This window comes from Thermobia domestica, chromosome 8, assembly GCF_964235325.1.
Source record: "Thermobia domestica chromosome 8, izTheDome1.hap1.1, whole genome shotgun sequence".
Lineage (NCBI taxonomy): Eukaryota > Metazoa > Arthropoda > Insecta > Zygentoma > Lepismatidae > Thermobia > Thermobia domestica.
Genome location: NC_137461.1, coordinates 16660854 through 16686042, shown reverse-complemented (window position 1 = coordinate 16686042; position 25189 = coordinate 16660854). Strand labels below are relative to the sequence as shown.

Here is a 25189-nt window from a genome sequence, read left to right as displayed (position 1 = left end):
TAATGGTGAGATCCTGATGAAGAATTAATTAATTTATCATTTAACGAAATATCAATTTGACTAAACATGAATGTAAGAAATTATTTACTGGTGCAACAGTATCATCTTCAGTTAAATTTGTACCATCAGCTTTTGTAATTTTAGAACGTACAAAAGGATATAGATATGCGAGATGAATAAATTCCCCTGTTTCTCCAGGAATAACAAATTCAATAGCTCCTTCAGAGGTTAATGTAGAAATAGGCCGATATTCAGCATTTGTAGTTGTTTCAATAGCTGTTTGTTTATTGGTATAGAAAAGAAATAAAATTCATTGGTACAACATTCAGAACTATCTGAATTTAGGAGTGGCATTATTAAAAGATACCGTTTATATGTTTACGTTTTGTTTGGTGGTTCAAACTTTACAATTGCAGGAGCCTTCCTTTTGCGTGACGTCTCTTACCGCTTCCAGTTAGCAACTGTCCGATTTTATTAATCGCTTTTGTCTTCAAACTATCACCAGCTTCTTCTACAGAGCGCGAACAGATTCTTTAAATGGACGATTTTCTAATACATCACCCGCAACTTGTATTCCCGTTTCTGACGCCTGACGCCCTACTGTTTTTGCAATTTGTTTAAGAAATGGTAAAGCAAAACGAAACAATCCTTTAAAGACTCTACCTATAGCTTGTCCCGTTTGATATACCGGTACAGATCCTGAAAAATATGGTATTCCATGTCCACGGTGATAAACACTTGATCTTATCTTTAATATTATTATTATTATTTAGCAGATGCAGCAGAGCGTTTAAAATGTAGTATTAGGGTCAGTGTCCCAGAACAAAATGGCAAATATCGCCCTGCGTGATCTTTTAATAGTATTTCAATTGCTAAAACAAAATTTTGCAAGTGGCATATAATGAATATCTTCAAAGGTAATTGTTAGAACTTTTCCATATTTAATATCAAAGATTGTTATACGTAATAATGGCCTTTTGTAACACGTAAAAATTGATATTGTATATATGTATATATAAAAATTTATCGTGGATATCCGATATCTACGTAGGGTTGTTTAAATCCACAACGTTCTTTAACAAGGTCCGATTTTCCAGAAAAACCTAATTGTAAATCTAGTGTAGGTGATAGTGTAACTGATTCTACACGTTTATAACATTCAACATGTTTAATATTTGAAAAACTAAATCTTATAAATCTTGAGACTGCGTTTAATTCATCTAGTAAATGATGAATGGTTAGATAATATGCAATAACAACTTTACTTTTCATAGTCTCTGCATTTTTAAATTTGTACCATATAACATTTTCACCTTCGGTAACATTATAACATGTTAATTGTGTTAATGGAATATGTACTTCACTTAATCCTGCGTACCAATCGGATTCTGATAATCGTATATTATTTTTCATTGATTAATAAAATGTTTTGGACTATTTGTAGGATATACCGTACATTTGTACTAGTCTTTGAAACTAATGTAATGTAAAAACTATGATCAATACTTTCAGAAATCGTTTACATTTAAAGTGAAGTGTTAGCTTTGAAGTTCTAAAACGAAATGGCAATTTCAACTCATGTTTATCTTTTAAGTTTTTTCTATTGTATCAAAATGTTTCTTTTCAACTTTACCATAATGCGGTGTGTGAAACACAAAAGATTTTACACGTCCGTGTTGTACATTATATACACTAAGTTTTCGAACTATCCGTTCTATATTTTGTTGTTGTTTTACAATAGCGACGCATATATTAATTGTATTGGGAATATTATAATCTAAATTACATGGAAATTTTGTACGTGTTAATGTTAAATCAACATTTCTAACTTTTGTGTATACAACATTTTTAATATCCAAAAATATGTTGTATTCCTGCTGTAATATTAATCATACATTGATCTTCTAATTTTAAATAATGTTTAATAACAATTTGTTTTTTATTTAGTAAATAATGTAACACGAACATTTTCAGGAATCAACTGTAGAATAGATTCAATCGATGAATAATATCCTGGTGTTATTTGAACCTGGTGACGTTCAACTTTATCATCGATAACAGTAGTGATTATAATTTCTTTATTTTCACCAACATTATAAAAACTCCATGGAATATTAATTTGTATTAATGCAACACCCCATTCCCCATCACTTTAATCAATAGATTGTGCTAATTTCACTCGAAATTTAGCTGTAATATTATAAAAAATATTACTTAAATTTGAAGGAAGAGTAACATAAAAGCTGTGTGTAAATTTCGAATTCATTTTGCAGACTGAATAGAACATGATATAATCCACGAATTCATTTTTGAGGGATATCCCAACCATTTTACATACATCCACCCATTTTTACTATTCAATACTTTTTCAATTAGATAAGTTTTCTTTGAATTTATAATTACTTTTGTAATTTTTGTGCATAAAATATTCCTATAATTTCGTCACCATTCCAATCTTTTAATTTATAAGTGGCAGGATTTGATTTAATACATTTATCAAGAATAAATATTTCTTGTGACCATTTAGGTACATATCCTTTTTTAAATAAATATTTATACTTACTAACACGAACATAATCACTCGGACTAAATTTACAAATTATATTCTTTTTATTTATGTTATTTCCGTATAATGTTTCCCGCGCTTGATTCACATTGGAATCATTTACCTCTGCACGTGCCATTTTAATACTTGAAATGATATGAATGATTATAATTATTTACAATTTGATCTAATACATTAATGTAATGATAAGTATTTTTTACAGTACAATAACAATACAATCTTCCTTTTAATGTGCGTATAGGTCGTTCTGCTAAAGCACGTTTAATTTCGGAAAGAATACTATAATGATTAATTTCATATTCTTTAAACAATTGATTTGCATGACGATTATAAAATTCATCGCAAAAATCCGTTTGTACAGTCACTCGTATAAATACCTGGACCCATGACTGTTATAATTCCATTACTTGGTGTCCAGGTTATTTGCAGTTCTGAGAACGCCTAGACAGATGCAACCCCACTTATCTACCGCATCACTTCATCTTTCATCTAAACTATTAGCTAGTTAAAATCGTTGCATGTAAGACTATAAAAATACTAATGCTCGTATAATGAGTCGTTTCTTGTGTCACAATCACTTAGTCGAGATTTCCTTCTTTAACCCAAACACAAGTTATATAGATGTACCTCAATCAGGAACATATCACGAAATGTTCTTCACGTTGAGGCTACGTCATTGTTTTCAGCGATGGTCCCGATTTACAGTACAATTCTTCTTCACCTTCTAGTTTCCAAAGAAGAAAAGAGGGTAGATATCAATTTCACGTTCTTTGAATTATATAAACACGTGTAGAAATAGTGTGTGCTATGTTTATCTAATTTAACTACTAGTTTATTTTTGTACCTCTGTATGAGGAATCGATTGCAAAGTGTGAAAGTAGAGAACTGGTATTACAGTGACCGTCGTGGCATTAATTCTTTTTGGAAGGTGTTGTTTACGTAATTGATATTGTAATTTTGTTATTATTATTATTATTATTATTATTAATACAAAGATGAGATTTGCCTACATATTTTATATTTTACAAATTTTCTGATTGGACTTCAAGTCTTTTTGTTGAATAATCAACACACTCCATTGTAGGGGTTTGGGCGAGGGAAATATCATCCTGTTGCTTTTTATATCTACTTGCACGCTACACCAAGCTTGGATACTACATTTCACCTTTCTATATCTATGGGAAGTACCCTAAAGGTTTTGATGAACATAAGAGAGTAAGTGTATAAGTGATGAGATCAATGAACTTTGCGTATTAACATTTAAAGTATCAGGTTGTCGAAAAAGCCATGTTGTATTTCGTTAAAATATGACACATCATGATTTGTGGATATACTAGAGTTATTCAGATCATGCAATAGTTATGTCATGAATAGCTAAGATGTTGAGCGTTTTGTGTATTAATATTGCTCTTTGTTTGGTTTTGTTTTACAGTTTTGACCAGATAGCGTTGGTCAATGAAAACTTGACACACGATCCCACTGACCCATCAGCCACAGTTACTTACTCTAACCTACGATCCACCATGGTCCACGACCCACCGTGACCTACTCTAACCCACCACCCACCATGAACAAGTGACCCACGAAATCACATCGTCATCAGCTCTGACACATGATCCACGGCTTCTTTACCGACTAAACAGTAACTAAACCAGGTTGTGAAATTCTTACTAATCGTAGTTCGAATTTCTACGGTCAATCGCTCAAACATTACTCTGTTACAATAACGGTGGATCTGACCTTTACGATATAAAATGGTAATGGCAAGATTACGATGAATTTCCATTAAATTATCATGGTCTAATTATTTCAGTGTTGAATTATCAATACTTTTCAGTGGAAAAACGGATCAAATTTGAAAGTCCCAAATCAAGGTTAGTAGACCAACGTACAGAAGCTTACATTATAAATTTTATGTCCATTTTTCTCACAACTTTATGGGTTAATTTCCCTGTGCTCTAAGCGCCCCATTAATAAACAAGCTTCAGCAATTATTATAGTAGAAAGTGCATGGTAAGCATATATGTGATGCGAAGCACTGTATTCTTTGTTTCTCAAATAATATCGATCGTTTTGGATTATTTTTACAAACTAGCCCACTATCAATTTATGATATATAGAAAGCACCGCCCCTCCGCATAAAGAATTTTAAAAAAAAATGCAGGAGACGTTCTGTTCATTTTGAATAATGACTTAATATACTGAATTTCACCTCCGTAAGTTTAACGGCTTGTGAGATATTCAATTTTTTCCCAAAAATTCGGATCCCCACTATGCCTTAGGATATTATTATAATGGAAGCAATATGATAACATCCCAGTTTGGATTAACGCCTAGCTATATACCAAAAGTAATTTCTTTTGACTGCAATTTGGCTGTAATGATTAGGAACATATAGTAAAATTCATTTTTTCATATAATAATTTATATATTACAGTGATTCAAAAATGTACCTGTATTTTTTCCAGTAGTTATCTCCTCTAAAACTCAAAAGCTGTCTGTCCCGAAATCCAAGTAGTAGTATAGTTCTATTGCTATAATTAAAATTTCAATATCAATATCCCAAAATGCCTCAAGTTCTTTTTTCACTTAGTGATACTCATCTCAGGTAAACAGAAACAAATGAAAAAGGGAAATGGAGACCTTGAAAGTAAAACGTACACAGATTGACCAGTGTTCAGAAGCATATTTTTAAATCACGGTCGACCCTACTCATAGGAGCTAAATACGCGGTTCTGGTTAGCTGGAATTATCCGTTTATAACCATGTAACATAAATTAAGCAAAAATTAAGTCCCTGGTACTGGCAGTCTTCGTGGCCAAGTGTACTTGCGCAATGGGCTAGTAATTATAATCGATTTTGGTGTGGGTTCAAACCCGGGCCAAGGAAATTTTTTTATTTTTATATTTTATTTTTTAAATTTTCAAAAAACTTTTTTCATTAAGATAAAATAAAAATAATACTAAAAGATGTCATTGCGTTACGTGTGCAGTATAAGTAGTATTTCTTCTATTACTACTATTATACACAACACATACCGCAGAAGGTTTGGACAATCTCAAGCTGCAACCAATCAGTAACGTGTTTTAGTATCTATGGCTAGGGTCAAGGGTGAAAATATGCTGTTAAGATGCTGTCTATAATACAGTGAGCAGAGTGAGTCTGTTTGTTAGAGTGTGTGGTGGGTCACGGTGGGTGGTGAGTCGCAGTGGGTCATGGTGGGTGATGGATCGCAGTGGGTCACATGCTGTTGACTACGTCACACTGACCCACTTAGAAAACTCGATCCATTTGACCCACTGACCCACTCCAACTGGATTTGACAACACATAGAAGATGGAAGATCAAAAATTCCATGTTCACTATATTTTATTGTTTTACTTCAGGCAGAACGCGTGAATAGTTTTTGTGATATTTACTCTCATCAATGTTTCTGTGCTTTTTTTCCTGTTCTTCAAGAGCTACTAGAAAAAACTTTAAAAGTGAGTAAAAACGTAAAAATAGGAAACAAGATACTGAGAAAGGTTCGTTAAATTAGTTAACTTTAAAAAAAATATTCAGTGCCTTGAAACACCAGATTCCAATCAATATGAGTATCTATCCAATGAAGTGCCGTGAAAAATCAAGGCCAGAGGCGAGAGCATACGGCAGCGCCTCTGTACATATGAGTTGTCAATTTAAAGTTTTCAGTCTTCAGAAAACCGGTTTTCTAAAAAAAAACGAAAACCGCAAATGTCACAAAAATTCAACAGCACTACTGCATACTATATATAGAACTATCCAGAAAGAACAAGTTTTTACATGTTTGGCCTCAAAGAAGGAATGATACCATACGATAGACCAAGGTTTGTGCAACTTGGAACAGTAGGCGGGCCAATCACAGAGCACTAAATGGCGTCGCGGGCCTCACTGTAGGTATATAATTTTTACGACAATTGAATAGTATAGTATTAAATGATGGAACATGTTCATCGTAATTTACATCACAATAACACAAAACAACTGTTATACTGGTAACCAAAATACTGTATTTACTCACTAAAGAGGAGCAGAATAATGTATTTAGAACTTTGTCGGTACAGCTAGCAATCCTTATATCGAGGGAAATTTCCCCACACCACGTTTCGCACTGTGTGATCGATGGAAATTTTCCAGTTCACTCTTAATAGGTTTTATAAAAAAGAAAAAATTATAATAATTATTGTTTTCAATAACTGACCAGCGGACCGGAAGACATGGTTAGGCGGGCCGCGTTATCCTTAATAACATATACATATTTCTACAAGTTATCGTTACAAGCTGTGGTGTCCAGGGATTTTCCTAGGATTTTGATTTCAGGGGTGTGCCGACTTCTGTATGTTAGGCTTCTACTATATATTATTTACCATGTACACATTTAATGTTTATACGTATTTAATGTTAATATGTATTAACGAGCTAATATACCAAGTTAAATGGATGTAATAAAAAAACTGCTTGCTACTTGCGTAGCCTACTTCTCCAGTCATGTTAATAATATGTTTACTCACCGTTAAACTATTGCAAAGGAAAACCTGTTGAGAAAAAACTAACACTCACGACTTCTGAAAACAGAATTAGATTTTGAACCACCCCTCACATGCACACATAAATCCATAAAACCCATATTAATATCAATATACAGGAACTTCACTTTATTTGCAAAAGGCAGCTAGCAATCCAAAAATTAATCACTCTGTTCGCTTGCAGTTTAATCATAATTCGTTCAACGCTTGCAGTAGATAAGTCCGCTGTCTCAGCAATCTGCCTGATGGCCATTCACCGAGCATTCATGATGATTTCATGCACTTTGACAATGTTCTCCTGAGTTAGTGCTTCCACAGGACTTCCTGATCGAGTGTTATCTTCAATGGAGGTTCTCCCTCTCTTAAATTCGATTGCTCATTTCTTCACTGTGGCTTATTATGTACATATATATATTGAAATAGTTGCTTGATTGATCGCAACAGAAACCAATATATTATTAATATAATATAGAAACATTCTGTGTGACAATTGATGGTTAAACCTTGTCAGAGAATTTTCGTCTGTTCCAGCTTATGCCTAGGAACAATTGAGGAGTTTGATACAATAAGGGCGTAAGTCTGAAACATGCAGTGGGAGAAAAAGGATGTTGAAAATTTAAGTAGTATTCTTTTCTTACATAAAACAATGTAATATGCAGCATCTTATTCCGATGTTGAATTGAAATGTTACCAGGAGGCTAAACAAGCATGGTAAAAGCCAAAAATGCATCTGATGCAAAAAGGGCGTAAACTTGCTTACGCCCTTGTTATATCAAACTCCTCAATTTACATAGTTCGATTTTGCAGACCAAATACATTTAATATAACTTTTAAAACGATGGAGAGAAATAAAAAAGGCTTATCTCTGAAGTGGCAGGTAATCGTTTGTTCTTTCTTCCGTAATGATCTAATGCTTCTATGTTATTTTTGCAGATGGCGTGTTCAAATCAGTTCCTTCTATAATCTCGTGGGATACTGTACAGCGTAAGTTGCCCTGGGGAGTCATTATATTGCTCGGTACGTATTATCGTTATCTGTAAGAATTAGATTATATATACTCCACGGACCGCCTAATATATCGGACCATCGTTGGCTCACGATTGGCCCATAACCATAAGGGGCATGCTCATGGGGGTTTTACTTGACTAAACACAACTTTAACTTCACCTTGTGTATGTACAAATTATACATATTGTACATGTATTTAATGCTAGCTATATATATAGACCCTATATTTTCATATGGGTTGAACAGAGACGAATGCATGGGGTGGTCCTATGGCTTCGCCCCCCCCCCCCGAATTCACGACTTTAGTGTAAATCTAGAGTAATTTTAGAGGTAATTCTACAAATTTTAATATAATTCATTCATTCTCATATTGAATTCCGACCTCCTGAAAAGCTTCGGACCCACCGGAATACATTCCTGCATACGTCTCTGGGGTTGGATATGACAAATAAAAATTCCTACAACCAGCAATGATTTTGGAAAATTTTCTGGTGGGAATTTTCAATAAGCTAGGATGAAGTAGTAGTACTGCGAAAATATTGGTAGTGGTAACCCAGGTTGATCACAATCGAAGAAAAGCACGGGAGAGAATTTTGTAACTCTGAGGAATATTTCCCTCGGGTTATCTCCTGAAATTACGACTAGCTACAATCTGAGACCGTTAACTCATACCAAGGTGAAGAGTCTTAAAACGAAAACTCGACATATCAAGGTCTAATTGCCAAATTTGAAATTTATTTTACCAACTTCTCCGAAAGTTTACTGCATAAACTGGAAATCGTTTTCAGAATGGAAAATTGTAATTGTTTGTACAAAAGAAGATGGGCATGTAAAGAAGTAATTTTTTTGCTTCAAGTTTTAATGTCTTTTTTGCTATAAAAACATCGAAAATGTAATGTAAGACAAGCTTATACCAGTTGATACCACTTCTAAAGTACAAGAACGTATATTTAGTTAAAATATTAAATTCTGTGATAATTAAAGCCTTAATGGGATATTAAATACTGGAACTTACAAACTCCTGCAACAGAGAAGATGCGTTGTAAACTTTTGTCTACGTAAAATTTATAATTGCAAGACAAATATATATTTTTTAGAAGACTTGTGATGCTGTGTGTATGACAAAAGTTGCAGAGGACGGATGATTGCAATCAATTTGCTATTATCGTACATTCAAACGCAAATTTTGTTCCTCTTACACAAACCAATGTAATGGTTCCAACAAGTTTCCTATTTAGAACGAAAGTTTTTTTTTTAGATAATCGTTTTTTAAATTTAGATTCGTAACGGGTGCAACTAAACAAGAAACTTTTATAATTAGATAATTTTTTGTTTTGTTTTGTTTTGTTGTTTGAAAGAGTAAGCAGTATGTCATACCACTTGAGCGGTAGAGCCGCCATCCCAATGCTGCCTTAGGCAAGTGAAGGATGATGGAAAAACTGGTGGAATGAGAAAGTAGGTGGAAACGGGAGTACCACGACGAGAAAACCCATTGACACGATATTGTCTACCATAAACTTACTTCAAAGTGGATCGATCCAGGGACCCTGACTATTATGATATTGTTTGTGCCTTTTATCCCATATTGCTGGAACATTCCTCACTAGTTCTATTAATATGTCTTTCATAATCAAATTTAACAGTGAAGCGAAACCTCTCGAGCATGACACATACAATCCTCTGCAGACGAAATTCTGAACAAATGAAGATTTTGTTCCATTAAGCGCTTCAGGGAGAACCAATGAGAGCACGAGCTACAGCGATGCTTCCACTGAACATCGATGTAAAAACAAACTCGGTTGTTTATCATCGCGACGACCAATTCACCATTCCCGGCGATGTAACGTATATCTCCGGCATGCGCTTACCCATATGAATCCATGTGTTTGTGCCATCATCGAGGCTGTGACTGCGACCTAACCTCGACCGCGAGGCATCTTCGGCATGTCTTTACCCTCACATGTTCTCCCAGAATCCTGTGGACACAGACATTATACGTATACAGAGGGTTATGGAAGGGTAATACAAAAAATGTAATATACAAATAGATTGACAGGAGGAAAGAAGCGTCATTGGACAGGAATTAAGGAAATACGCGCACTAAACGTAATTGATAGCTGCAATCTCTGTGAAGTCCGTAGCCAGTGTTGGGAAGTAACGTAACGCAAGTAACGCGTTACTTGTAACGCGTTACTTTTTAAGTAACGTTTCCTAGTAACGCGTTACATTTTTTCCAAAGTAACTGTAACGGTAACGCGTTACAAATTTTTAAGTAACGTATCTAGTTTGCGTTACTTTTCTCGCGTTACATTTCGGATGAGTAACTACAATATATGTATATCTTTTTTCGGAAACAAATTTTTCTTTCCTGTAAGTGAATTTCTCAGAATGAAACAATCGAGCATGAACTACGTATGTCAGTGACAGACAGTCACAGACACACAGAGAAACAGATAAATTTGTAGTGCCACTTGCTGTTTTTTGAAGATGAGGACAGCCTTTGGGAAATCACGTGTAATGATTGCAAGCACCTGGAAGATTTTGTCGTAGATTTTAACAGCTCCAAATCAATGCATTCAGTGAGTGAACTAGGAGTGCAATGATACCGGTAGTCTATTTTACTTTAATTGGTGTTGTTTTTATAAAGATGGAGAACGAAAATATTTTACTGTTCGAACATTTGAAAGAATACTTTTTGTTAAGAGCTGAGAATGATGGGGGGCAGAATTTAAAAGTAAAGTGTCTGAAGTCTCCCGGCGGAAAATATTTATCAACAACTAGGGTGCCATAATTAACGATTTACAGTAAGAGGTTAATATGAATAAACTGTTTTGATGAGCAGACCTACTTTATTACTAGGCAATAGTTTGCTGATGATATGTAATTTTGGAGTTCTTTCAGATCAGTTTGCTTATCCTAGAGTCCCGTTGATTATAGAGTAGTGTAATGTTTCTCTATATTCTTTATTTTTAATTTTACATAACAACATTGTTATTATTATATAAATAGTTTAGCAGAATAATTATAAGCAACCATTTTTTCTAACGCATAGGGATGAGCACGAGTCAAGCTAAAATTCGACTCGACTCGAATTCAAGTCGAGTTTCGAGTCAAGTCATATCCTCGAGTCGAATTCCGAGCCGATTCAGTTTTTTTGCGTCGAGTTTTGAGTCCAGTCGAGTTTGATGAATGGCTCGTTCGTTTTAAGTCGTCTTGAAATCATGGCCTGATTACACTGGAAAACGAAAACCATGAGAAGTGTAAGCTAAACAGTAATATGGAATACTTTTAGTGTTGCTCACGAGATGGGACACTACTTGCATCTCGTCTCGTCTCGATAACGAGACCACAAGAGATTTTTTTATAACAAGCTCAGCTCGGCTCGGCTCAACTGAGAAGATGGCTCGAGCTGGCTCGGCTTGGTAGGGATGAGCCATTTGCTCGGTTCGGCTCAATGAGCCGAGGGCTCTAGCCGAGTCGGTTGGGTGAGCTGTTGGCTCGGCTTACTTCTCGGTTCTGGTCGATAGTGAATGAGCTTGTGAGCCGAGCTGCTCGAGTCGTTGACAATTCTGAAGCCGGGCCGAGCAGTTTTGAAGATATTTGGCCAGTGCCCTATAACTTTTAACAGTATTCGGCTCGAGCCCGAATACTCAACCTAGACCCTCAACCCAAATTCAGAAGCTCGTGAACAATGTCCTTGACTCCTAGACTTCACGACTACCGAGGTTGGGAATCAACTATCTTTTTAGTATTCAAATACAAACCGCCTACCTTGCTTTTTATATACAGTGTTATTATAATTATTATTAATATAATAATAATAATAATAATAATAATAATAATAATAATAATAATAATAATAATAATAATAATAATAATAATAATAATAATAGCGGTAGTAATAGTAGTACGGTAAATTGAAGTCATAATTTGTTTCACATTTTTAAAGTTTCGGACCTAAAAGTAACGCGTTAGTAACGCGTTACTTTCGAAGTAAAGTAACAGTTACTTTTTTGGAGCAAGTAACGCGTTACTAACGCGTTACATTTTAAGAGAAAGTAAAGTAACTTGTAACGCGTTACATTTTTACAAGTAACTTACCCAACACCGTAGCCTACAGACAGTTGTTTCCTCCACAACACCTTTCCTCTGTTACCGGCACGGAAGGTGATTAGTGACATTTTGTAGTCTGTATCACTTACTGCCGACGTCTTAAACATAATAAAACACACTCTAAAGCACAGAGTTACCCTAGAAACGTGTCTTTATTCTCTCTCTCGACGATACAACGTTAGTCTATACAGTGGTGTCCACCCCCCTCATGTCCATGACGCACCCCCCTCAATTGTCTATCTGTAGGTGTTCTTCCATGAAAAAAATCTTTTCGAATAATTTTTACACTCCCTCAAACATATTTATATAGATTTTTACCCCCCCAATATTTCAATGACGCAGTTTGCGTCATAGCCTCCCTTTGTGGGCACCCCTGGTTTATAAGTACCCACGTCTTTATTCTCTTCATTGTAAACCACCGTGGGTAAGTGGTACAGAGCGCGCCTCTCGCGCGTGGAGCCTTTTGTTTGATCTCAGCTCCCACTAACAACTTTTCTTAAATACGTAACGCCCTGCTTTCCGTACATTTCATACGTCGTGCAGTACGCAATATATTTCCTACAGCCTTGGCCAAGGCCCCTGGGTGCATATATTTCCTATCAACAACTCTCTACCTTCTCTACATGGTGTTTTCTACGGTTAGCCGCTTGGTTCAGTTGTTACCAATATGTATAACGCACTTCCCGCTTCCCTGTCAATCTATCTGTATATTACATTTTTGTATTTTCCTTCCATACTACCTCTGTATACGTACAACGCAGGCCCCGAATCCAGGGGGTCTAGGGGGGCCAGGCCTCCTGTAAATTTTGGCTGCCCCCTAAAAGTTTCACGATAGGCTGGCAAATGAACTATAATATGGTGATAAACTATAATATGGCTGGATCGGGGCCCCCTTAACTTCAGCCGCCCCCCTACATTTTTGGGCTAGCTACAGGCCTGGTACAACGTCTGTATCCAGATCCACAGGATTATGGGAGAAGAACATATATAAGACAGCATCAGGATGACCACTCCAGATTGCAGGGCATTTTTTTTTCCTCTGCATGTATGTGAAACCATATACGAGGGGCTACTGTAAAGTTCGTAGCCCAATCCGAAGATGAAAGATGATGAAATTGTACAGTTTTAAGGAACATATCTCTATATATGTACAAATACAAAGTTTCATATGAATACAATTCTTATGGTGGTTTTCAGGTCTCTGAAGTGATTGTGTATGCCAAATCAAGGAATTTCACGAACTGCGAGATCAGCTGTCATCAAATTTTTTGTTTCACCAAGGAAAGACACCGAAGAAAATTCACTCAGTGAAATACTACGGGACTCTACTCTGTCATATGCAGTGGTGAAGAAGTTGGTGGCCCAATTTAAACATGGCAATTTCTCAGCAGTTAATGCTTCACACGCAGGAAGACGAAAAACAGTGACTATCCCCCGAAATCGTAGCTGAAATTCATGATATTATTCTTCAAAATCTCAGAATTTCAGCAAAAGTGTGGCAGAGATTGTAGGCATTTCTCGGGAACGCGTCGGTACCATAATTCATAATGATTTTAGCATGCGCAAGCTATCGGCAAAACGATTGTAAAAATCTGTCAGTAGATCAAAAGCGTGAAACAATAAGAGCATCAAGGGAATCCATCTCCCATTTCGACCGACCAATTTCTGTCACGCAAAATAACCATGGACGAAACATGATTGCACCACTATTATCCTCAAATGAAACAAAAGTCAATGAAGTGGCGCCACTCAAGTTGCCCTCGCCCCAAGAAGCTCAAAAGACAGATGACGGTTGGGAAAGTGCTTGCAACATTATTTTGGGATAAAGGTGGAGTTATGTTCATTGGCTATCTGCCTAAAAGTCTGCATTACTCACAAAACTGAAAGGTAAATTGAAAGCACAAGCAAAAGATAAATTGAATTCTGTTCTGTACTGTTCATGGAGTACTGCAAACACCAATGGCATTGCATGATCTAGGCTTTCAGTGTCAAAATCATCCTCGTTATTCTTCAGATTTAGCTCCGTCAGACTATTTCTTATTTCCCAAAATCAAACAACTCTTCAAAGGACGCCATTTTGGATCTGATAAAAAGTTGATTAATGCTACAAAATAGTGGTGAAGAGAATAGTGTTCCTTTTTTCCTCTGAGAAACTTGACAACCCTACTGTCATACTTTTAGTTTAGGTACCTATCTAAACCAGTGTAGTCTCTTTCTGTACTAATCTTCGCAAAATTTTCGGATCGCAACGCAAGTAAAAAAATAATTATAAATGCCAATTCTACTATTGCAAACTAAAACGCAAATTTACGTTTCTTTGACGCAGACAGAATAAGGTCCCTAAGATGAAGAAAACACGGAAAAATTGTAAAATTTTACTTCCTTACAGATATTTTCGTATTAAATTTAGACTAATTATTTCCCGTTTTATTTAATGATGGGACGTTTGAAAAAGCCATCAGCAAACCATAATAAATTTAGACCTCACACCTCACTAGACAGAAGATGTTTAACTGTATATTTGTTGTATATACAGCTAATTGTAAGCGGAAAACGACCATTAGGAAGACCTAGGCGCAGATAGGAGGACAATATTAAGATGGATCTCGCTGAAATAGGAATACAAAGTAGAAGCTGGATCCAATTGGCTAAGGATAGAAGTCAGTGGAGGGGTTTTATGAACGCGGCATTGAACCTCCGGGATCCATAGGCCATAGAGTTAGTTAGTTAGCTAAGTGTAACGTGTTCCATCATCTGGGAATTCAATTACTAATGCTTGTCTCAGACGGGCCTGCAGTAAGGATGCGATTCAAGATCTAAAACTCATGACTTACTTAACGATCATGTGAGAACTAACTTGTCCTTAGTCCAGGTTGAAATTTACTGCTGTCCTTGTTTGGATCCTGACTTGGAAGAAATAGAAGCAGTTTCTATTTCCTCCTAGACTTGCATACAACTACCAATCAGAAAGGAATAGCGCCTGACGACATTCAACTTTATTTCTCGCTGTCATTTCAAAACATGGCTACCTGGACAAGTGAAATATCAATCATATGAATAGTCATACAAAAAGTATTTTTTTTTTTTTTTTTTGTATAATCTGAAGCATTAAATTATATATATAACTGCAAGAATAGAGGCCTCTGAGAAAGTATGCAGTGAAGTAAGGAGTGTCAGTCTGAACACTACAGATATGAACACATGTAGGCCGAATTACTCTTTTAAGAGATTAAAAATAGGTTATTTAAGTATATTGTGTAATTTGGATACCAAGTGATTAAAAAAAGAAACAATGAGAGTTAATTGTCACCATTATTGAGTGGCCTTCGTGTAATTTTAGGGAACGGTTCTAGAATGCTGGTGCAATACGAAAAGTCCGGGTGCAGTGCATGAGAGGGTCTCTCCGGCGCGGTATGAATTTACTTTATGGGGTATGTACCTAAACTAGAAAATTGCTTTTCCTTCTTTATTTTAGCTTTCCGCGCGTGATGACTGCTCTTATTTACATATTTGGCCAAGTCATATTGTGGATGAACTCACATTCCGAAATAGAAAAACAATAATAGTTACGATTACGACAGCTGATTACCCTGTACGTAACACATTCTTCAAGTATTTTTCGCCTGTTTAATACAGCTGCCACGAGAGGCTCTGCTGGTAAAACCTGTCTAGTTTTATGGATCGTCTGAGTCCTATACATCACCTCAGGATAAAAGACATTGCATGGAAGTTTGAGTTAAGCAACACTGTCAAGTTGTAACCTGAGTTGAGGTCTCAGTTTAAGTCCATGTGAGGAGAGCTTAAAGAAATAGTAGGTCTAAAGTCAACTATGAGTATTAGTTATAATCAGGGGCGGATCCAAAACGGACTTCTGGGGGGGGGGGGTTGTAATACTGCTACTTAGAACTACTTTTAAGAGCTCCAAACTCTGGGATGGGTTGAATTTATGTATAAATTAAAAAAAAAAATACCTTCCAGCGATCGCCCCTCTGGATCCGCCACTGGTCAAAATAAAAGTTAGATATTAAGGAAAATTAGATAATTATGACTACATGTATAATGACACACTTCCATTCCGGAACCAACAACTTACCTACATTATGCATTTAAGATATTTATTTTCATTGTTTCTTTTCATAGGTGGTGGATTCGCAATAGCTGAGTCAATAAAAGTGTCAGGTCTTTCGAATGCAATGAGAGATGCCTTAAAAGAATTTAAAAACTTACATAATAATTTAGTGGTTGTTTTGGTGTCTTTGTTTTGCGCCATTTGCACTCAAGTAACAAGCAATTTGACTGTTGCTGCGATTGTCCTGCCAGTACTCAAAGAATTGGTAAGCGCTCTGTTTCGATCTAGGAAATAAGTAATTACTTGCATAATGTACCTTAACGTGTATAAACTTCGTACGATTCCTCTCTCTGGATATATGTAAGAATCATCCCAAAAACTCATGTCGGAATCTTCCTTCCCAATTGACTCTTAAACTGCAAAATTGTTGAGGATTATGATGCACTATTTTCGCCATATCTTATTTAACAAGACTTACAAGCAACAAGGGGTTACTTTGCACAGTGCCGTGCCGTGAAAAATCAGCGCCCGGGGCGAAGAATACGGCGGCGCCCCAGAACATAATTTTCCCTCTCTTTTCTTTCCTTCATTTCTTTTTTTCCTGAATCTTGCGTCCTCTTACTTCGGCGCCCGGGGCTTCCGCCCCCTCTCGGCATTGTATCGACTTTGCACCAGATTTAAAAAATATTAAAGAAAATTGCATGTAACTTACAAATGTAATGTCTTAGAATACTGTATATTAAATATATAAGGCCTTATGCAGAGTTGTTTTGACATGCGATCAGTGCCATATTAAAGAGTTCGACTAACTTGTTTCCTGCAGTAGTCAGGCTAATCATGCGTCAAAACGACTCTGCATAAGGCCCACAATAGCTAGATATATAAGGAAAACATTCGTGCAAGTGCATTAGCAAACATTCAGTATGGCCATAGTAATTGAAATATAAACTTGGTGCAAAAGTAACCCCATAGCTGAGGGTACTTTGCACAACATACAAAAAAGTACGTTCATCATACGAACATAATGTTTCTGTTCAATGTTTTCCCTTTAGTGTTTATTCATTTTAGTTCCTACACAAAATTGTATACAATCTACAAATGTTGATATTAGAATGATGGTACCGGTATCAGTACTTAGTATGAATTATCGACATTTGTAAAGAAAATGATGTATTTTCTTATAACGGCACAGGAACCACATTCTGATAGTTTAGCATATATTCCACAAAAATGCCAACTCAGGGAGGGAAAAAAATTTCTATGAACTGATTTGCCTTGGATGCTCTTTACGTCCAAGAATATCATCCCAACCGTAACTAGTGGAAGATTTACGGGGTTTGAGCTTGCAGGCTCAAGCCTACCCAAATTGCATGATTTCTTTTTGAAAAAATCTAATTTAGTCATTCCCATGCGTCCAAGCTTCAAGCTCCCCCCCCCCCACACACACACGCATAAAAGTCGAGCGATTTCTAAAAAATGCGAAGCGTTTCTGAGTGAAGCCCCTCTCAAACTAATTCTGGATCCGCCGCTATTCGTAATTTATTTTTAAACAAGAAATCCGTTCCGGCATCTATCCAAATAGGAAATTTACCTACAATTAGAAGGCAGGAGGTACCGGTAGGAATAATTTTCTATCTAAGGGGTTACTTTGGAACGGTGGAAAGTAACCCCGATTAGAGGCTGAAACCGCCTTCTCCCCGTTTATTTATTTATTTATTTATTTACTTTAAAACGTTTCACACTTCAATTTCAACTATTGCTTCAAAGCCCCATTATACACAGCAGTATTTTACAATACTGATTTAACTTTGACGGAGATCCTTGTACGTGATATCTTTCAAATTTTGTCGGTCTTTACAATGACTGCTTTCAATACCTCTACAACACCAGGAGTGCCCACAAAGGGGGGCTATGACGCAAACTGCGTCATTGAAATATTTGGGGGGGTTAAAAATCTATATAAGTATGTTTGAGGGGGTGTAAAAATTAATCGAAAAGATTTATTTTTTCATGGAAGGACACCTACGGATAGACAATTGGGGGGCGTCATGGACATAAGGGGGGCACCACTAACAACACCAAATCCTCCGGGTAATTAGAACTGATGTTAACCGTAAACCTTATACCCAAAATACAGTTAGATGTTCTATCTTACGGTGGCAGTTGAAATTTCCTCTTTACAGTTCATGATTTTACCGACAGAGGACTGTTTTGTGCAAAGTTACCCCTGCAGTGCAAAGTAACCCCGTCTTACGATATTTTATTTAGGAACTAATCTTGATAAACTTTACTAAGTTTTTCTTTAAGTAAAAACGTTTAGGATGATACAGTTGATAAATGCAGTGTTTAGTAGCCACGCTTGTCAGTGCAGATCTGAATTGTAAATGAAACACTAGAATTTAGGACGGTAATATAACACGAACATACTGTGACTCAAAATGCTTTGCAGAACATAAATCTAAAGATATGCTATAAACAATTATTCTTAAGCAAGACAGGTTTAATATTTACATACCAATCAGTTCTTGCAATAGCTTTTTTTTTTTTTTTTTTTTTTTTTTTTTTTTTTGCCTGCGCAACTTAACGTAGCATATTCCCTACTTAACAATGCTGCCAACGCAATGAGTAGGATGCTTTCCGATGATGAGCACACGACCAAGATGGGTCACAATATGGCTTCCCAACGAAGTATAGCTTAAACGGATTTATCCTAGCAATGAGCATTAAGCTCAAAAACCCGCGATTATATCTCCTGTATGCAAACAGCGGCCAATATTCCGCGCGTTATGGCTGGTAACACTTATAGTTCACCGTATGAAGACCTACCGAACTATGTACAATTTAGGAAAACAGTCATACTTAATCCGATTTATCCGACATATTTGTTGAGAATATCAAACCGTTTTTGTTTGGTCTTAGGCGATGGTTCCCACTCCTTGCAATTGTTGACAGGCTGAGCTCTAATACACTATTCGTCAGAAGATCCCTTATCATTAACCACCTTTTCTCACAAAGGTCCTTGGTAAATACGCGAAACTTTACTTCTTTTGCGCCAGGTTGATGCCTTGGTAAATACGCGAAACTTTACTTCTTTTGCGCCAGGTTGATGCTTTGGTAAATACGCGAAACTTTACTTCTTTTACGCCAGGTTGATGCCTTGGTAAATACGCGAAACTTTACTTCTTTTACGCCAGGTTGATGCCTTGGTAAATACGCGAAACTTTACTTCTTTTGCGCCAGGTTGATGCCTTGGTAAATACGCGAAACTTTACTTCTTTTGCGCCAGGTTGATGAAGTAACGAGTTCTAAGGAACATCCAAATCTGGCTTAATGTCTTCCCGCTGTGATTGATGTTTGCTGTTTGCTTTATTTCTTCCCTCTCGTTGAGTATGCTTGCTATTGTGCACTTGTAGTGATTTCTTATTCCGTTCGTCCTTAATATTTTCTAGGTCGAGGTTAGACTTGGATGAACATAGAAGTCCTTGGATGTAATGATGAGCTGAATGATTCAATATTAGTCTTCCTGCCGTGATGCTAATGAATAATTCCCAGCCACAAACTGAATTATTCATTAGCATCATACACTTTTGTAGATGAGAATTCCATCTCTCATGGCTTTCATGGCAAATGTGCCTAAGCAACCTGATACGTTCCGCGCGGTTACCAGGGGGTTGATATGATGTCGTAAAGCATAATAGGAGACCGTCAAATTCAATGTCAGAAACTTGATTATTCCTGAATAGGCACGTAGCCAGAATTTCGTAAAGGGGGGGAAGGTCCGTGACATGAAATACTCTCGTCACCACACCAGGGCTTGATCATTCTAAACTATTTAGTGGCAATATACGTATATTAGTTCGTTTGGCCAGGATTTCGTAATGCAGGTGGGGGGAGGGGCGTGACATGAAATACTGTGGTTATCACACCAGGAGCTCGATCAATGTAAACTATTTTAGTGGCAACATATGATGGTTTATTAGGATAATAAAATAAGGATATGTTAATATTTTAATAACAAACTATGAAGAAATCTCGAGTAAAAGAATTTAAAAAAAAGTATTGAAAAAGATTTTACAATGTTTACGTTCCTTCCTTTGTTCATTCAAATATAACAATTTTCTTTTCATTATGACCTCAATTATTATAAAAAGTACATATCCACTACTATAAAAAGTACATATTCAATAATGTCTTGTAAAATCCTAAGTAGCGAGAAAGCTTTCGGCAATTGGCGCGTGCTCGGCTTTTGGCTTTCCGCTTGAACTTTCAACACGTGCTTTCATACAATCTGCCTTTTGTTATACTTGTAAGCAATGCTTTAGACTAGGGATGGCCAGAACCGGTTTTCGGGTCTGAACGGACCTGGTTCTAGAAGATCCGGTTCCGGAACCGGTTTTTCGGATCCAGGTCTGGAACCGGTTCCCAAGATCCGGTTCTGGAACCGGGTTTTCAGATCCAGATCTGGAACAGGTTCCTAAGATCCAGTTCTGGAACCGGGTTTTCAGATCCAGATCTGGAACCGGTTCCTAAGATCCGGTTCTGGAACCGGGTTTTCAGATCAGATCTGGAACCGGTTCCTAAGATCCGGTTCTGGAACCAGGTTTTCAGATTCAGATATGGAACCGGTTCCATAGATCCGGTTCTGAAACCGGGTTTTCGGATCCAGGGATGGAACCGGTTCCTAAGATTCGGTTCTGGAACCGGGTTTTCGGATCCAGGTCCGTAACCGGTTCCAGAGCCGGTTCTAAAAACCGGATCTCCGAGAACCGGTTCTTCGTGGAACCGGTTCCGCCGGAACCGGAACTTTGTGGCCATCCCTACTTTAGACCCTTCGTAGAACGTCATAGAATCACTGACCCTCACTGGCTATTGGCTTGCCGCTAGCGTAAAACACTTGCGTCAAGCTTGAATGGAAGGTTGCCCCCCTGTAACTTCGTCACTGGAACACAGCTTGTGGCATGCTTGCACGCTCTCCAATCAAGCTGAATGCAAGCTTGGCCGACTTGCAATGCAAGCTTATAGCAAGCGGCTTGCAAGTTTCCTCTGCTGCTAGAGATATTTTACAATATCTGCGTTCCTTTCTTTGTTGAATCAAATGTTAATAGAAATTTCTTTCCATATAACTTTTTTTTTTTCATTATTCCGTCAACTATTGTCTGTTCCAAATGACAGGTTAAAGGAGCAGTAGAAAACTGTTTTTGAACTAACATGTTTGATACTGCAGAGAAGCGATGACAAAAAAAAAAAAAAAAAAAAAAAAAAAAAGTGATAAAAAGTATCCACACTGCTACAGAACGGCACTATGTTTACGAAAGCTTGAAACTTCCCTGACTAGTAGCAGAAATTTTGAGAATTCCGTAACTTTTCTAGACATTTCAAATTCCCTGAATTTTCCAGGATATCCCGCTCATTCGCCACCATGTATTGCCAACCAAAAGCATGCTGAAGCTTTTTTTAATTTTTATTTTTAACGCTGATTCTTTTTTCGTTTCTTTTTTGCTTAATTCTTCATTCTTCATTTCATTTCTTCATTTTTCATTTCTAGTTTCGAAGGGTGGTCCGGACCCCCCTGGCTACGTGCCTGCACCTGAAGGTCACATAATTGTCGCAAATTATTTCCAAGATATGCGATGTAGGCTGATAACGACTTGATTGCGTGATTAGATTAGGCTACTACCACGTAATTGTTGATTCAGCGCAAGCATGATACGTATTATATTAACCTGATTTTCCCGTAAATGACTACTATTTCTTCCCAAAATATATTAAACATCTCCATGGCTCCAAATTTTATAGTGAAGAAGATGACATTGGTGTTGTTGAAAAATGCAGCGGAAAATATTTTTTTTCTATATGAATTCTGTCCTTATAGAAAAGATTGTAAAAGTGTGTTGACGTTCAGGAAGATTATGTGAAACAGTGATAATGAAAAATGTCGCTTTTCGTCATCTGCAAGGTTAGAACACGAAATTTTGTATGTTCCTCATATGTATCATCATTCATATATATTCTCATTTACTTCTTAAGACTAAACTAAGAATAGATCTAAACTAAGAATAGATCGCTTAAGGAATATTTTACAATAGTTAAATTTATAATTATTATTCATTTCTCGAAAACATATTCCAAGCAATTGCACATCCCTTTGATTCCTAAGAATAAAAATATTTGTCCAATAATGTATTTTTTTGTGTTTTTCTAATTAGTATGATACTTAAAGACTACTCCAATAAAAAATATTTTTTTTTTTTGTAATTTTTCATAAGTAGGTATGGTACGTGGTTTCATCTTGAAACCACTGGGACTCAAAAGTAGTAATGATTTTGAGGAAGAAATTAGGTTTGTTGAGAGGATGGTTATTTTTTTCTGAGATAGACATTATTGTTTTTTTTTTTTCATTACAGTACTTTCTTTTAATGATTTGCAAGTTTATTGTTGTGGTACTGCACTCATTTTATACATCAATTTGCTCCAGAAAGATCAAAGACCTGACCTAAACCTAGTCATAGTAGTTTATTGATTGCTGAATATAGAGAATACATTTGTTACATGTATGGCAACATGTTTATTTAAAAAGAGAAAAATGCTATATATTTTAAAACTTGTATGATTAAAAAGAAATACAATCTAGTTCCTAAAAAAAAAGAACATAATAAACACTAAGCCTTTTGCTACATAATTTTGACAGGCCTACTTATGAAAGGCAAGTTGCTGTCCTAGTAAAAGTCCTTTCTTCGTATGATATTAAAAAAAAAAAAAAAAAAAAAAAAAAAAAAAAAAAAAAAAAAACCATTTTCGAGTCGTCTGTGTAGAAAGCAACTTAACATATTTCACAAGAGAAAACAGACATAAATTTTAAAACTTCGATTAGTGAGAAGAAATACAACATACTTCCTAAGAAATAAAAATAAACACTACACTTTTGTTAGAATGTCAGGCAAGTTGCTGTCTCTCTGAAAGCCATTCTTTTTTGTGATATTTTGAAAAACAATTTTTTGAGTCATTCAAGCACAAAGCAACTTCACATGTATCACATTCCCACTTTGACCGATGAGGTTTAGCTGCTGTGCTGCACAAAGCACATCTACGGGATGTACATCTTCTTGGCATGTGTTCAGCCTTGTCAAATCTCTTTTCGAGGGGAACCTGTGGCTTGAAGAAACTTTGAGTTCTCGCATAGGTTCTCCCTCCTTTCGGCGTTGACTTAGAAGACCCAATGAGACCAGCAATCACAGCTAGACGGAACTGTTTCAGTGACAGTGACTTACTGCCATCACTTCTCTCCTGAAACATTATGAACCCATTTAGAACAGCTACATCCAAGAAATGCCACATTATTCGATGCCACCACTTCTTGCTTTTTCTGTCAATCTCGTACAAAGATTTTAACATGTCTGCTTTATCAACATGCCCCATATTCTCGTTATAATCTTTCACCAATTTCGGGCACGAAATTTCTGTGAGCGACCCATCTTTGTTTCTTCTCTGTACCGTTGTGACATCATCAATATCATGAAAATTAGACAGAAACGCAATCTCCTTCTTGTCCTTCCAAACTAAGGCCACGATTCCTTCTTTAGAGCATCGAAACTGAAACTGTCCTCTGGTCATGGATTTATCATTAACGAAATCCTTCGGGAAGCCTGCACGTCCTTGACAAACTGTCCCACATGCATAAACTTTATGTTCCAGTAAGTGCCTCATAAGAGGCAAAGAAGAGAAATAATTATCGAAGTATACTTGGTGATATTTTCCTTGGATAATATCAGTCATGTCTTTCACTACACGTGCAGCTAAATTCTTTTCAGTCACATCACTAACCTTTCCAGCATAGATTTGGAACTGTGAGACATACCCACTTTGATTCGCACGAACTCAAACCTTGTAACCACGTTTGATGGGCTTTTGGGGCATATATTGCTTCAAAGACGATCTTCCTTTGAATTTTATCATAGACTCATCGATAGATTGTTTGCAAGAAGGCTTGTATGATACGACTGCTGGAACGTATCTGACAAACAGTTCAGTAGCGGACGTACTTTGTACAATTTGTCGTAATTATCTTCACCCTTTTTGGGTTGTTTCTCATTGTCATTCAAGTGAATGTTGCGAAGTAACCATTCAAATCTGTTCCTTGACATCACCGACGAAATATATGAGTCCCTCAGTGCTGGATCCGATGACAGGCCCGTAGCCAGCCTCCAAATTTAGGGGGGGGGGGCTAAATGTAAATTAGGGTGGGCACACACAGAGAGAGACACAGACATTATACAATATATATATATATATATATATATATATATATATATATATATATATATATATATATATATATATAATGTCTGTCTCTGTGTGTGATGATGAATAATTTCTTATGCTCTTAAAACTAAAACTACAGCGTGAAGGAATTATTATTAAAATTTTCCCTTATAGCGTCAGTACAACTGTACCTGAAGCTAGATTCCTTCTATTCTATTCTATTCTATGTGTCTCCTTTTTATTTTATTTGTTATGACAACAAAATATTTCTTCCGTTTTCTCATCTTCAAGGAAATAAAAAAAAAATATTTGTTAAAAAAATAGTTGGCCGAACGAACCAATCATTAAAATTTTCAAAGAATTAGTACAGGAAATACGTTTTTTTTTTTTTTTAATTTTTGATGGCTGAAAAAATATTTGTGAAACTTGAAAACATCTAGAGAGTAATGAGATTTAATACTATCTTCAAAGAGATTCTACAGAGAAGGGTCTCAAAGTCTTAAATCAATATTTTGAAATACATGTGGCCTAAACAAATATATGCATATTGGAAAAGTGAAACCTGTATTATTATTTACATCTCCTTAGATATGTAACTTTATATTTCTTTAAATATCACGCGCTTTATTT

General features: G+C 36.2%; 1 protein-coding gene across 5 annotated transcripts in view; it reads left to right on the top strand.

The window, feature by feature from the left end:
* LOC145692719 (Na(+)/citrate cotransporter-like) overlaps positions 1 to 25189 on the top strand; it is a 103813-nt gene that overhangs the window by 65466 nt on the left and 13158 nt on the right. For 4 of the 5 annotated variants that reach the window (XM_081768139.1, XM_081768135.1, XM_081768138.1 and 1 more), the window contains exons 10-11: positions 8044 to 8127; positions 16372 to 16565. In XM_081768139.1, coding sequence (XP_081624265.1) covers positions 8044 to 8127; positions 16372 to 16565 — 278 coding nt within the window. The remainder of the gene's footprint in view (positions 1 to 8043; positions 8128 to 16371; positions 16566 to 25189) is intronic. The other variant, XM_081768140.1, reaches the window with a different exon arrangement.